Source organism: Sapajus apella, unplaced genomic scaffold (genome assembly GCF_009761245.1).
Source record: "Sapajus apella isolate SASKATOON/1434 unplaced genomic scaffold, GSC_monkey_1.0 scaffold12, whole genome shotgun sequence".
Lineage (NCBI taxonomy): Eukaryota > Metazoa > Chordata > Mammalia > Primates > Cebidae > Sapajus > Sapajus apella.
The window spans coordinates 1251835-1265305 of record NW_022436952.1 but is presented as its reverse complement, the minus strand read 5'-3'; the positions used below and the strand labels follow the sequence as shown (position 1 = coordinate 1265305).

Genomic DNA, 13471 nt, shown 5'->3' with positions numbered 1-13471 from the left:
GACGGAGTTTCGCTCTTGTTACCCAGGCTGGAGTGCAATGGCGCGATCTCGGCTCACCGCAACCTCCGCCTCCCGGGTTCAGGCAATTCTCCTGCCCCAGCCTCCTGAGTCGCTGGGATTACAGCCACGCGCCACCATGCCCAGCTAATTTTTTGTATTTTTAGTAGAGGCGGGGTTTCACCATGTTGACCAGGATGGTCTCGATCTCTTGGCCTCGTGATCCACCCGCCTCGGCCTCCCACAGTGCTGGGATTACAGGCTTGAGCCACCGCGCCCGGCATTCTTTTCTTTTTTTTTGAGACAGAGTTTTGCTTTTGTTGCCCAGGCTGGAGTGCAATGACGTGATGTTGGCTCACTGCAACCTCCACCTCCTGGGTTCAAGTGATTTCCTGCCTCAGTCTCCCGAGTAGCTGGGATTACAGGCATACACCAGCACACTCGGCTAATTTTTTTGTGTCTTTAGTAGAGACGCGGTTTCACCATGTCGGTCAGGCTGGTCTTGAGCTCCTGACCTCATGATCCACCTGTCTCAGCCCCGCTAAGTGCTGGGATTACAGGCATGAGCCACCATGCCCAACAGAGATTTTTCTTTAGTTGCCTACAATAGGGCAAGAAGGGGTAAGAAGGATTAGAAATTAGGAAAAATAAGGCCAGGTGCAGTGGTTTATGCCTGTAATCCCAATTCTTTGGGAGATTGAGGTGAGAGGATCCCTTGAGGCCAGGAGTTTGAACCAGCCTGGGCAACATAATGAGACCCTATCTCTACAAAAAATTTAAAAATTAACCAGGTGGTAGCATGTGTCTATAGTCCCAGCTGTTAGGGAAACTGAGGCAGGAGGATTGCTGAAGCAGAGGAGTCTGAGGTTACAGTGAGCTATGATCACACTACTGGACCCTGGCCTGGGTGACAGAGCAAGACCCTGTCTTCTTAAAGAAAAAGAAAAATCAGCACATATTCTCCTTGAAGCCTTTAGAACAACTACATATGAGGCTTGTTGGATCATCAGCCACTTTGGACTTTTCATACTATTCTCCTGAGTGAAATCGGACTGGCCTGGTAGAAAATTTACAGTGTGTGGGAGGAGCCATTTTTATCAGAGAACTGAGGGTTCTTTTCACTTTAGAAGTAGAGAGTCTGTGTCCTCACGTTGATCAATCAGCAGTTAAGTCATTTTCTTTCACAAATTTAGCAGTCTGTTTTTTATTTCCATTTATGGGCAGAAGACATATTTAGATTCTCCTCCCTACCCTCTCCATAAAAATTTCACAGGGTGTGCTCATTGCTTGTGATCTTGATAGGTGATCATAGATGAGTTAATAAAGAAATTGGACATGAATCTGAATGAAGACATCAGTTCCTTGTCCACTGAAGAGCTTCGTCAACGTGTAGATGCAGCGGTGGCTCAGATCGTGAACCCAGCCCGGGTCAAAGAACAATTGGTTGAGCAACTGAAAACTCAAATCCGAGACCTCGAGATGTTCATCAACTTCATCCAAGGTTAGAGGAGGGGATGGGATGAGAAGAGTGGACAAGTGTCATAATAATTTTTTTTTTTTTTTTTTTTGAGACAGAGTCTCGCTCTGTCACCAAGGCTGGAGTGCATTGGCATGGTCTCAGCTCACTGCAACCTCTGCCTCCTGGGTTCAGGCAATTCTCCTGCCTCAGCCTCCTGAGTAGCTGGAATTACAGGCATGCACCACCACGCCCAGCTAATTTTTGTATGTTTAGTAGAGATAGGGTTTTGCCATGTTGGCCAGTCTGGTATCGAATCCCTGACCTCATGATCCGCCTGCCTTAGCCTCCCAAAGTACTGGGATTACAGGCGTGAACCATCACGCCCAGCCATCATAATTACATTTATTCTGAGTACTAGTAAAAAGGTGCCAATTCTTTTTTCTTTCTTTTTTTTTTTTTTGAGACCAAGTCTTGCTCTGTCACCTAGGCTGGAGTGCAGTGGCATGATCTTGGCCTACTGCAACCTCCGCCTCCCAGATTCAACAGATCTTCCCAACTTCAGCCTCCCAAGAAGTTGGAATTACAGGCGTCTGCCACCATGCCTGGCTAATGTTTATATTTTCTTTTTTTAAAAAAAGAAAGGGAGAAAGGAAAAAAAAAAAGAATAATAAAAAAAAAAAAAATGAAGGAGAGGAAGAAAGAGAAAGAGGGAGAGAGAACGGAAGTGTTGCTTTATTGCCTGAGGTAGAATGCAGTCTAAAAATGGGTATTGAAAACCTCTTTTATGCTTAATAATGGAAACAGGAAAAAAAAAAATGATGAGGGAAGAAAATAACAAACAAGCAGTCAACCAATATTTCATTTAAACCTATGATGTGGTACTGATAGGAGTGTGTATTTTGTGTATTTAAAGTGGAGAGTTCTTTTTTTTCTTTCTTTTTTTTTTTTTTTTTTTTGAGAGGGGTGTTTCCCCTTTTTTCCCCGGCGGGGGTGAATGGGGGGATCTCGGCTCACCGCAACCTCCGCCTCCTGGGTTCAGGCAATTCTCCTGCCTCAGCCTCCTGAGTAGCTGGGATTACAGGCATGCGCCACCATGCCCAGCTGATTTTTTGTATTTTTAGTAGAGACAGGGTTTCACCGTGTTGACCAGGATGGTCTCGATCTCTTGACCTTGTGATCCACCCGCCTCGGCCTCCCAAAATGCTGGGATTACAGGGGTTAGCCACCGCGCCCAGCCTAAAGTGGAGAGTTCTATAAATGTTTATTAAGTTTACTTGTTCTGGATCTGAGTTCAAGTCCTGGATATCCTTGTTAATTTTCTGTCTCATTGATCTAATGTTAATGTTGAAGTCTCTAATTATTATTGTGTGGGAGTCTAAGTCTCTTTGTAAGTCATTAAGAGCTTGTCTTATGTATCTGCGTGCTCCTATATTAGGTGTATATATATTTATGATCGAGTCCTGTTGTTACTTTGATCCTTTTACCATTATGTAATGTCCTTCTTTGTTTCTTTTAGTCTTTGTTACTATTAAAGTCTATTTTGTCAGAGATGAAAGTTACAAGTCCTGTTTTTTTTTTTCCTCTTTGATTGGTGAGCCTTCCTCCAACCTTTTGTTTAGAATCTTTGTGTGTCCTTGCTTATGAGATGGATCTGGACACAGCATGCCAATGGGTTTTGACTTTTTATTCAACTTGCGTGTCTATGTCTTTGATTGGGGCATTTAATCCATTTAAATTTAGGATTAATATTGACATTTGTGAGTTTAATATTGTCATTTAATGCTAGCTGGCTATTTTGCCCATCCAGTTGATATAGATTCTTCATTATAAAGATACTGTTTATCTTTTGGTAAGTTTTTGGGATGACTGATACTGGTTGTTCCTTTCTGTGTGTAGTGCGTCTTTCAGAAGCTCCTGTAAAGCAGGCCTGCTGGTAATGAAATCTCTGAGTGCTTGCTTGTTCGTGAAAAATTTTATTTTTCCTTCATTTATGAAACTTAGTTTGGCTGGATATGATATTCTGGGTTGAAAATTCTTTTCTTTGAGGATATTGAATATTAACCCCCACTCTCTTCTAGCTTGTAGGGTCTCTGCTGAGAGATCTGCTGTGAGTCTGATAGATTTCCCTTTATGGGTAACCTGACCTTTCTCTCTAGCTGCTCTTGGAATTTTCTCCTTTATTTCAACCCTGGTAAATCTAACAATTTGTGTCTTGGTGTTGCTCTTCTTGAGGATTATCTTTATGGTGTTCTCTGTATTGCCTGGAGTTGAATATTGTCCTGCCTTACTAGATTAGGAAAGTTTTCCTGAATAATACCTTGAAAAATATTTTCCAGGTTGGATTCATTCTCTTCATGACATTCAGGTACACCTAACAAATGTAAATTAGGTCTTTTCACATAGTCCCATATTTCCTGTACACTTTCTTCATTCCTTTTTACTTTTTCTTCTCTAATCTTGCCTTCTCGTTTCATTTCATTAAGTTGGTCTTCGACCTCTGATATCCTTTCTTCTGCTTGATCAATTCGAGTGTTAAAACCTGTGCATACTTCTCGAAGTTCTCTTATTGTATTCTTCAGTTCCATTAATTCACTTATATTCCTCTCTAAATTGTCCATTCTCGTTAGGATTTCGTCAAACCTTTTTTCAAGGTTCTTAGTTTCCTTACGTTGGGCTAGAACATGTTCCTTTAACTCACAGAAGTTTCTTATTATCCAATTTCTGAAGCCTAATGCTGTTATTGGAATGCACTCATTCTCCATCAAGCCTTGTTCCCTTGTTGATGAGGAACTGTGATCCCCTGTGGAGGGAGAAGCATTCTGATTTTGAGTATTCTCAGCCTTTTTACGCTGTTTTCTTCCCGTCATTGTAAATTTACCCACCTGTTGTCGTAATTACCGACTTTCAAATTAGGTCTCTGAGTGAACGTCCAACTTGTTGATTCCCAGCGCCGAAATCTGAGCAATCCACTGCACCGGCCAGAACAGCGGTGCCAAGACTCCTGGTGCTTTTCTGCCCAGGAATCTCCCATCTGGCTTCCGTCCTGGGTCCCCCTTTCAATCAGCTGAATGGGCGACTCTGCCTTCCCGGAGCTCCAAACATCGACAAAAGGGGAACTAGTCCTGTTCACTCCGCACCGGGAACCGCCACGCGGGCCACAAGAGTCGCGCTGGCAACCCGTGGGGCTCCTCTGCTGGGAATCTCCTGATCCGTGAGCAAAAAAAATTCGTCTGAAAAGTATGGCGTCCTCTCGTTCTCTGCGCTTTCACTGGGAGCTACAATCCCGAGCTGCTAGTAATCGGCCATCTTGGATCTCTCCTATATTTTCATTAGAGATGGGATTTTGGCATGTTGGCCAGGCTGGTCTCATACTCCTGACCTCAAGTGATCCGCCCACCTCAGCCTCTCAAAGTGCTGAGACTACAGGCACCAAAAGGTGCCAATTATTGATGTACTATTTAAGAGGCTTGATTGCTTAGTAGGGGAGGCAGCATGGCAGAGGAGAAAGAACATGGGTTTCAGAATCAGATAGTTAAAATCCCCGCCCTGCTACTCATTGGCTTTATGTCCTTAAGCATGTTACCAGCCTCTTCAGTTTAACTCTTCTCGTCCATAAAAAGATGATTCATGGTTCATTCACTTAGCGAATATTTATTGAGCCAACTACTGTATGCCTGTCATCATTTTACACAGTTAAATAGGACAAGATTTTGTGAAATTCTTGCATGTAATAGACACCATTAAATATTTTTCCCTTAATGATCTGTGATAAAGGGGCTAATAAGTGTCTCTTCTATAATTTCTGATTCCAGATGAAGTGGGAAGCCCCTTGCAGACAGGGGGTGGACACTGTGAGTGCAAGGCCGGTGGGAAGGCAGGCAATGGCTGCACCAGAACAGGCAGCAGCAGACCACCTCCAGGAAACCCCAAAAGTAAGTGCAGTTTCCAGAACAGGCAAATCTATAGAGACGGAAAATACATCAGTGGTTGCCTAGGGCTTCGGTATGTTGAGGAGAAGTGGGGAATGAGAAATGCTGATGGTATGGGGTTGCTTTTGGGGATGATAAAATATTCTCAGATTGATTGCAGTGACAGTTACACAAATCTGAATATACTAAAAACCACTGAATTAAATACCTTAAATGGGCCAGTCATATGGTCTGTAAATTATATCTCAGTACAGCTATTATTAACCAAAAAAAGGAAGTCCAGCTACATCCTGGGTGGCTTTTGCCTTCATGTGAGACCCATAATGTGGCTCAGAAGCAAGACTGATCTCAGCCTGTGATTTGCTGAGTGTAGCTCTGTGCTATCATGGCCTCTCACTGATGACCTATTGTCTTTTCTAAGCAGCAAAGGCAGAGGATGTCAAGAAGGTCCGGGAGACAGGGCTGCACCTGATGCGGCGAGCGCTGGCAGTGCTCCAGATCTTTGCTGTTAGCCAATTTGGTTGTGCCACAGGCCAGATCCCTCCAACCCTGTGGCAGAGGGGCCAGGCTGACAGAGACTACTCTCCCTTGCTGAAGAGGCTAGAGGTGTCAGTGGACAGAGTGAAGCAGCTAGCTTTGAGGCACCAGCCACACGACCATGTCATCACCTCTGCCAACCTCCAGGACCTCTCTCTGGGAGGCAAGGATGAGCTGACCACGGCTGTGCGGAAGGAGCTGACGGTGGCTATGAGGGACCTCCTGGCCCACGGACTGTATGCCTCCTCCCCAGGGATGAGCCTTGTCATGGCTCCTATTGCTTGCTTGCTGCCAGCCTTCTCCTCAGCCCCTGAGGCCATGCATCCCTGGGAGCTCTTTGTAAAGTACTACCATGCCAAGAACGGCCGTGCTTATGTGGAATCCCCAGCCCGGAAGCTCTCCCAGTCCTTCGCCCTTCCTGTTACAGGAGGCACTGTTGTGACCCCCAAACAGAGCCTACTGACAGCCATCCACATGGTGCTGACAGAGCACGACCCCTTTAAGCGCAGTGCAGACTCAGAATTGAAGGCCTTGGTGTGCATGGCACTGAACGAGCAGCGTCTGGTGTCCTGGGTGAACCTCATCTGCAAGTCCGGGTCACTCATCGAGCCTCACTATCAGCCTTGGAGCTACATGGCACACACAGGCTTCGAGAGTGCCCTCAACCTGCTCAGTCGCCTCAGCAGCCTCAAGTTTAGCCTCCCTGTAGATCTGGCTGTGCGCCAGCTCAAAAACATCAAAGATGCCTTTTGATAAGAATGCCCTGACCCCAGTCCAGCTCCTTGTTCACTAGGGATAGATGTGTTAGTCTTCTAGCATAGGAGGGAGGAATCAAAGGTGGGGTTAAAGGCATTTTTCCCAGACCCCGCTCAGGCAGTCAGCCAAGTGAGTGCAAAGTCTGTTTTCCCCACCAACGTAGCATCTTGGAAAGATGTGCTCGAGACTCTCTTATTAAGAAGGTTCTCCCCCAGTATATGTGAGGGCACATGTGCTTGAGCCTGTATTAAAGGAATCAGGTTGGGCACGGTGGCTCACACTTGTAATCTCAGCACTGGGAGGCCAAGATGAGTAGATCACCTGAGATCAGGAGTTCAAGACCAGCCTGGCCAACATGGTGAAACCCTCTCTCTACTACAAATGCTAAAATTAGCCGGGTGTGGTGTCGCACGCCTACCCAGCTACTTGGGAGGCTGAGGCAGGAGAATCCCTTGAGCCTGGGAGGTGGAGGTTGCAGTGAGCCAAGATCATGCCACTGTACTCCTACCTGGGTGACACGGAGACTCCATCTCAAAAAAAAAAAGATATCAACTCGAGGCTCCTGTTGGTTGAGCTATCTTCTTTCACTTGAAGCAGGTTTGAGAGGCCAAGGCCAGAATTTAAATTCCTTTTATGAATAGATTTCCCTTTCTTCCTGACCCCAAGGTCAGAGGAGATTACATTCCATGGCTGCCTCTAAGACTAGGAATATCTGAAAAACAACACTTCTAAGGGAGGCAACCACAGGTTGATTTTAATATGAGCCCTTTCTGTTGTAGATGTAAGAAGTGAGATCTTCCTGATAAGGTAGGCCTCTTCTCATGGCACCAACAATGGGCTTTCTGTTTATGAGGAGCAAGAACCCGTGTTTGTTACTATGTTCTATAGCAACTCACATTTCCCTGCTCACCTCCCAGCAAGACTAACACAGTCTTTTTAGAAGTAAATATATTCAAGATAAACGAGAAAATCCTTGCCACCCAAGTCAAGTACAAATCGGTAACCAGCAGCTGTACCTCAGGTTGGGACTCACTGAGCGCCACTTGTCGTGGAGGCTGGATGATGGAGGACACCTGATCTGGCCATAGGTCCTGCAGCAGGGATAGATACCACAGCAGGATAGGAGCTACGGCAGATCACTGTTTCCAGACCAGGGGGGGGAGCATTTCATTGTGAAATAGGCTGTAGAGTGGTTTTATTTGGTCTTCAGTATTTTAGTCTCATTAGTCACATTTGTCCTATAGCTTGTGGTGAGTACTGCTCTAGGACTGGCCAAAGATGGGCAAAATGTATCACTCCAGACACTACTGATTCAGCATTGTGTTCATGTCTTAAATTGCCATCTGCACTTTGTTTCTGCACTATTATGTAGTGCATTTTAACTTAATTTTTTTTCCAGCAACATGTTACTTATTTAAGATACATTGAATGATATTTTATTAGAATTAGTTCCCCTTCCCTGTGAAATAAGATAATTGTAAAATGTTGTGGAAAATGATACATATGTGGTTGCTAATGAAATCATAGTATTTTATGTAGCTTCTCTGAAGACCTTAGAGACCTGCAGCTTTGGTTTATAAGTGTTTTGGCATTATCAGCCCATCTGATCCAGATCAATATGTTTTTGAAAGCTGCTTGCATCCTCTGTCCTCTGCCTGCCTTGGATCAACCCAGCTTTGGTAATGGTGGTGGTGGTGGTAGGGGTTTTTTGCCTGAAAAAATGCTCTAAAAAGTGTCCTTGGCATGACCATCTCCTCTTGCCCAGGCCTGCAATCCCTCCCCACAACAGATGTCATCACACATGCTGCTTTTGGAATTAGCACCTTTTTTTTTTTTTTTTTTTTTTTTGAGATGGAGTTTCACTCTTGTTGCCCAGGCTGGCGTGCAATCGCCCAATCTCGGCTCACTGCAACCTCCCGCCACCTGGGTTTAAGCGATTCTCCTGCCTTAGTAGCTGGGATTACAGGCATGCACCACCACACCTGGCTAATTTTGCATTTTTAGTAGAGACAGGGTTTCTCCATGTTGGTTAGGCTGGTCTCAAACTCCCAAGCTCAGGTGATCCACCCGCCTCAGTCTCCCAGAATGCTGGGATTACAGGCATCAGCCACCGTGCCCTGCCAGGATTGGCCCTTTTTTTTTTTTTTTGAGACAGACTCTCACTCTGTCGCCCAGGCTGGAGTGTAGTGGTGCGATCTTGGCTCACTGCAACCTCCATCTCCCAGATTCAAGTGATTCTCCTGCCTCAACCTCCAGAGTAGCTGGGACTACAGCCGCGTGCCACCATGCCCAGCTAAAATTTTTTGTATTTTTAGTAGACATGGGGTTTCACCATGATAACCAGGATGGTCTCGATCTCCTGACCTCATGATCCACCTGCCCCAGCCTCCCAGAGTGCTGAAATTACAGATATGAGCCACCACACCCTGCTTGGAATTGGCACTTTTAAGTCTACTTGTCTGGATATCACTTAGGGTGAGTGGTAACTAGTGTGGCCATATGGCATAGTCCAGCGATCAGCCAGTATTGTCTTTTTCAAATACAAAACCAAATTCGCATTGAGGCTTTGTTCTAGCATTACATGAAGCATTTTCGTTTGTCTCATTCTAATTTAATTCTTACTGCTTACAAGGTGGGACAGTATTATCCCTACTTTACAGCTAAGGAAACTGAACTGCAGAGAGGTTAAATATTTTGTTACAGTTTACATGATGATGGAAGACCTGAGATTTGGAGTCAACTTTCCTGAATCCAAAGCCCATAGTCTGTTACCTCATTGTATCGTGGTTTCTAGATCTTTTGTTCCTCTTTCTCCTTTATCCACCCCCCTCGCTCCTACCCTCACTTTGGGGAAGAGAAGGTATTTTTCCACACAACTGCCAGAAATTTCAGCTGCCAAAGGACCAGGCTGCAGGGAGACAGGCAGGCAGCCATGGCTTTCATGGCCAAGTTCTTCTCGAAACCTAAATGTGTGTATCAACCGAGACAATCCCAGCAATCCCATCAGCATCCCTGCACTCGGATATCTGCTAATCTCTGATATCATCTGCCACTTCTGAGAACAGAGCTCTGTCCTTGGCTTAGGTGAGACAGGACAAGGGAGGAAAGGCAAGCCAGTCAACCCAGATCCAAGGTTATGCAAGAATGGAAGGGAAAAGAACCGTGGATATGTATGCAGTGAAAGGGTAGGGTCTGTTGTACAAGTATGATCTGCAAAGAATTGTTAAAAATATCTAAGGTGCTCTCCCATCATTCATTCACTATTGATCACTTACCAACTATTTGCTCCAGGCTAGATCTAAGGAAAGAGATAAGTAAAACCTACCCTGTGCCCTCAACAAACACAGTCTAGCAAAGGAGATACCATCCAGTTGGGTATTTGATTTGGGGAGATTGTTTAAAAGGAAAAAAAAAAAACAGAGTCTCGCTCTGTTGCTAGGCTGGAGTACAATGGCACAATCCAGGCTCGCTACAACCTCCACATCTGGAGTTCAAGATTTTCCTGCCTCAGCTTCCTATCTGGGACTACAGGTGCATGTCACCATGCCCAGCAATTTTTTATTTTATTTATTTATTTATTTAGGTATTTTTAGTAGAGAGATGGGGTTTCACCATGTTAGCCAGGATGGTCTCAATCTCCTGACCTCGTGATCCACCCACCTCAGCCTCCCAAAATGTAGGGATTACAGGCATGAGCCACCATGCCCAGCAGAGATTGTTAAAATACAGATTGCTGGGTCCCATCCCCAGAGTTTTTGATTCAGTTGTTCTGGGGTGCAGCCTGAGAATTTGGTTTCTAACAAGTGCCTAGTTTTGGTGATGCTGCAACTCTGGGAACTACTTACGTCCAAACTAAGATATGTTCTGTAATAAAGGTAAGTACAGATTGGATTGCTGAGAGAGCCCAGAGAAAGAAGAGATTAATTCTGTCTGGGAGAATTCTGGAATAACCTTGAAGGATGGATAAAATATGAATAGGATTTTGCCTAGCTACTTGGAGAAGAAGACACAAGGAACAGCCCAGGGGGTGCGTGAAGGTTGGGGGAGTCAGGAATTTATGTTGCAGGTAGGGTAGTAAGGAAGGAAAGGAGTGAAAGTTCACATTATTGCATAAACAGCCAACAATGGATTTTAAGAAAAGTGAAGGACTTTTCAAGAAAAAGTTGTTAGAGCTGTTGCTCAAAATAAGATCTATAGATCACATGTCTCCACTCCAGACCAAAATTACAATCTCAGGTTGGAGACACTTTCTTAATAAGCATCCTGGCCAGGCACAGTGGCTCAATGCCTGTAATCCCAGCACTTGAGGCCGAGGTGGACAGATCACCTGAGGTCAGGAGTTTGAGACCAGCCTGGCCAACGTGGTGAAACCCTCCCTGTCTCTACTAAAAATACAAAAATTAGGCCGGGCGCAGTGGCTCAAGCCTGTAATCCCAGCACTTTGAGAGGCCGAGGCGGGTGGATCACGAGGTCAAGAGATCGAGACCATTCTGGTCAACATGGTGAAACCCTGTCTCTACTAAAAATACAAAACATTAGCTGGGCATGGTGGTGCGTGCCTGTAATCCCAGCTACTCAGGAGGCTGAGGCAGGAGAATTGCCTGAACCCAGGAGGCGGAGGTTGCGGTGAGCTGCGCCATTGCACTCCAGCCTGGGTAACAAGAGTGAAACTCTGTCTCAAAAAAAAAAAAAAAAAAAAAAAATTAGCCGGATGTGGTGGTGGGCACCTGTAGTCCCAGTTACTCGGGAGGCTGAGGCAGGAGAATTGCTTGAGCTGGGAGGGCAGAGGTTGCAGTAAGCCCAGATCGCACCACTGCACTCCAGCCTGGGTGACAGAGCAAGACTCCGTCTCAAAAAATAAAATACATCGAAATTCATAGGATTTAGTTACTAATTTGATTTGGAGGGTAAGATGGCTTAGTCCCAGCTATTTGGGAAACTGAAACAGGAGGATCGCTTGAGGCTAGGAATTTGAAGCTACATCACACCTGTCAATAGCCACTACATTCAAGCCTAGCAATATAGCAAGACGTCATCTCCTTAAAAAATGAAATATATAAGAAAAAGACATTTTAAAAACCACTGGAGGCCAGCCGTGGTGGCTCATGCGAGTTTGAGGGGGCAGATGACTTGAGGCCAGGAGTTTGAGAGCAGCCTGGCCAACATGGCAGAACCCCATCTCTACAAAAAAATACAAAAATTAGCCAGGTGTGGTGGCGGGAGCCTATAGTCCCAGCTACTCAGGTGGCTGAGGCAGGAGAATCGCTTGAGCCCAGGAAGTCGAGGTTGCAGTGAGCCAAGATTGTGCCAGTGTACTCCAGCCTGGATGACAGTGGGACTCCGTCTGGAAAAAAAAAAAAAAAAAAATTGTAATGGTGCCAGGCACAGTAGGTCACCTGTAATCCCAACACTGGGAGGGCTCAGATAGGAAGATCTGAGCCCAGCCTGAGCAATATAGTGAGACCTCAACTCTACCAAAACAAGCAAATTTAAAAATAATAAGATTTTTAAATTTTTTTTGAAAATTACATGGTCATGATGGCACATACCTGAAGTCCTGCTACTCAGGAGGCTGAGGGGGGAGGATCACCTGAGCCCAGGAGGTTGAGGCTGCAGTGAGCCATGATAGTGCTGCACCTGGGCGACAGAGCAAGACCCTGTCTCTCAAAAAAAAAAAAAAGCCATTGGAAAGGAATCCTGAGAGATTCAGGGAAAATTGTATCTCACTGGACAGCCTCAGAAGACAACTGATAAAATCCTGATTGTTCCAACATCTTGCCCAAGACAAATCCTATAGGTTCAGACACGCAAAAACTGTGAGATAGTTTATCTTTCCTTCAGCACATAAGGTACCATCTGAAAACACTTCCGGTGAGTGATGGGAAATAATTCCATTTGAGAGCCAACTAGATCTAGATTCAGACCTAGATTTGAATCCCATCTATGCCATTGATTAGGATTAACCTCAGGCAATTTATCCTCTCTGAATTGCAATTTCCTCATGGCTAAATGGAAGAATCCCTAAGATGCAGAATTGTGAGGATTAAACAGGCTGCCGGCTTATATAAAGTGGTCACATCTTGCCTGGGAGGGAATTGGTGCTCGGGATGGTGAAATGGTAAACAGGATGGGCTCGAGCTGAACTGCTTGAGACAGCCCTAGCTCCACCACTTACTCACTATAGACTTTGGGAAAATCTGTCTAAGCCAGTTTCCTGGACTCTAGAATGGAGATAATACTGGCACCTATCTCCTAGTGTTATGAGGACCAAATCAGATTAAGTGCATAAGTAGATTAACCTGGCCTGGCACAGGGTAAGCAGCTGCCATCCTCCTCCTCCTATTCCTCCTCTCCTCCACCTCCCTCATGCTTATTCTGGTTGGTAATGTCAGTGACACCACTAGACTGTTTGGGGCAAATATCCTTTTTTTTTTTTTTTTTTTTTTTTTAAAGGCAAATTTAGCAGTGTAGGGGGTTGTATAATAGTGACCCTAGACGGCCGGGCGCGGTGGCTCACGCCTGTAATCCCAGCACTTGGGGAGGCTGAGGCGGGTGGATCACGAGGTCAAGAGATCGAGACCATACTGGTCAACATGGTGAAACCCCGTCTCTGCTAAAAATACAAAAAATCAGCTGGGCATGGTGGCGCATGCCTGTAATCCCAGCTACTCAGGAGGCTGAGGCAGGAGAATTGCCTGAACCCAGGAGGCGGAGGTTGCGGTGAGCCGAGATTGCTCCATTGCACTCCAGCCTGGGTAACAAGAGCGAAACTCCGCCTCAAAAAAAAAAAAAA

The 13471-nt window shown here is 45.3% G+C and overlaps 1 protein-coding gene and 1 long non-coding RNA gene across 3 annotated transcripts in view; one reads left to right on the top strand and one right to left on the bottom strand.

The window, feature by feature from the left end:
- Nucleotides 1-6951, top strand: part of RUNDC1 (RUN domain containing 1) — a 14941-nt gene extending 7990 nt beyond the window's left edge. For both annotated transcript variants that reach the window (XM_032279542.1, XM_032279541.1), the window contains 3 exons: nucleotides 1300-1498; nucleotides 5269-5388; nucleotides 5810-6951. In XM_032279542.1, the coding sequence (XP_032135433.1) occupies nucleotides 1300-1498; nucleotides 5269-5388; nucleotides 5810-6675 (1185 nt within the window). In that variant the 3' untranslated portion in view covers nucleotides 6676-6951. The remainder of the gene's footprint in view (nucleotides 1-1299; nucleotides 1499-5268; nucleotides 5389-5809) is intronic.
- The window catches only part of LOC116552739, a 9670-nt gene continuing 1286 nt past the window's right edge, over nucleotides 5088-13471 (bottom strand). The window contains exon 2 of the long non-coding RNA XR_004269509.1: nucleotides 5088-5416. This is a non-coding gene — a long non-coding RNA (uncharacterized LOC116552739). The remainder of the gene's footprint in view (nucleotides 5417-13471) is intronic.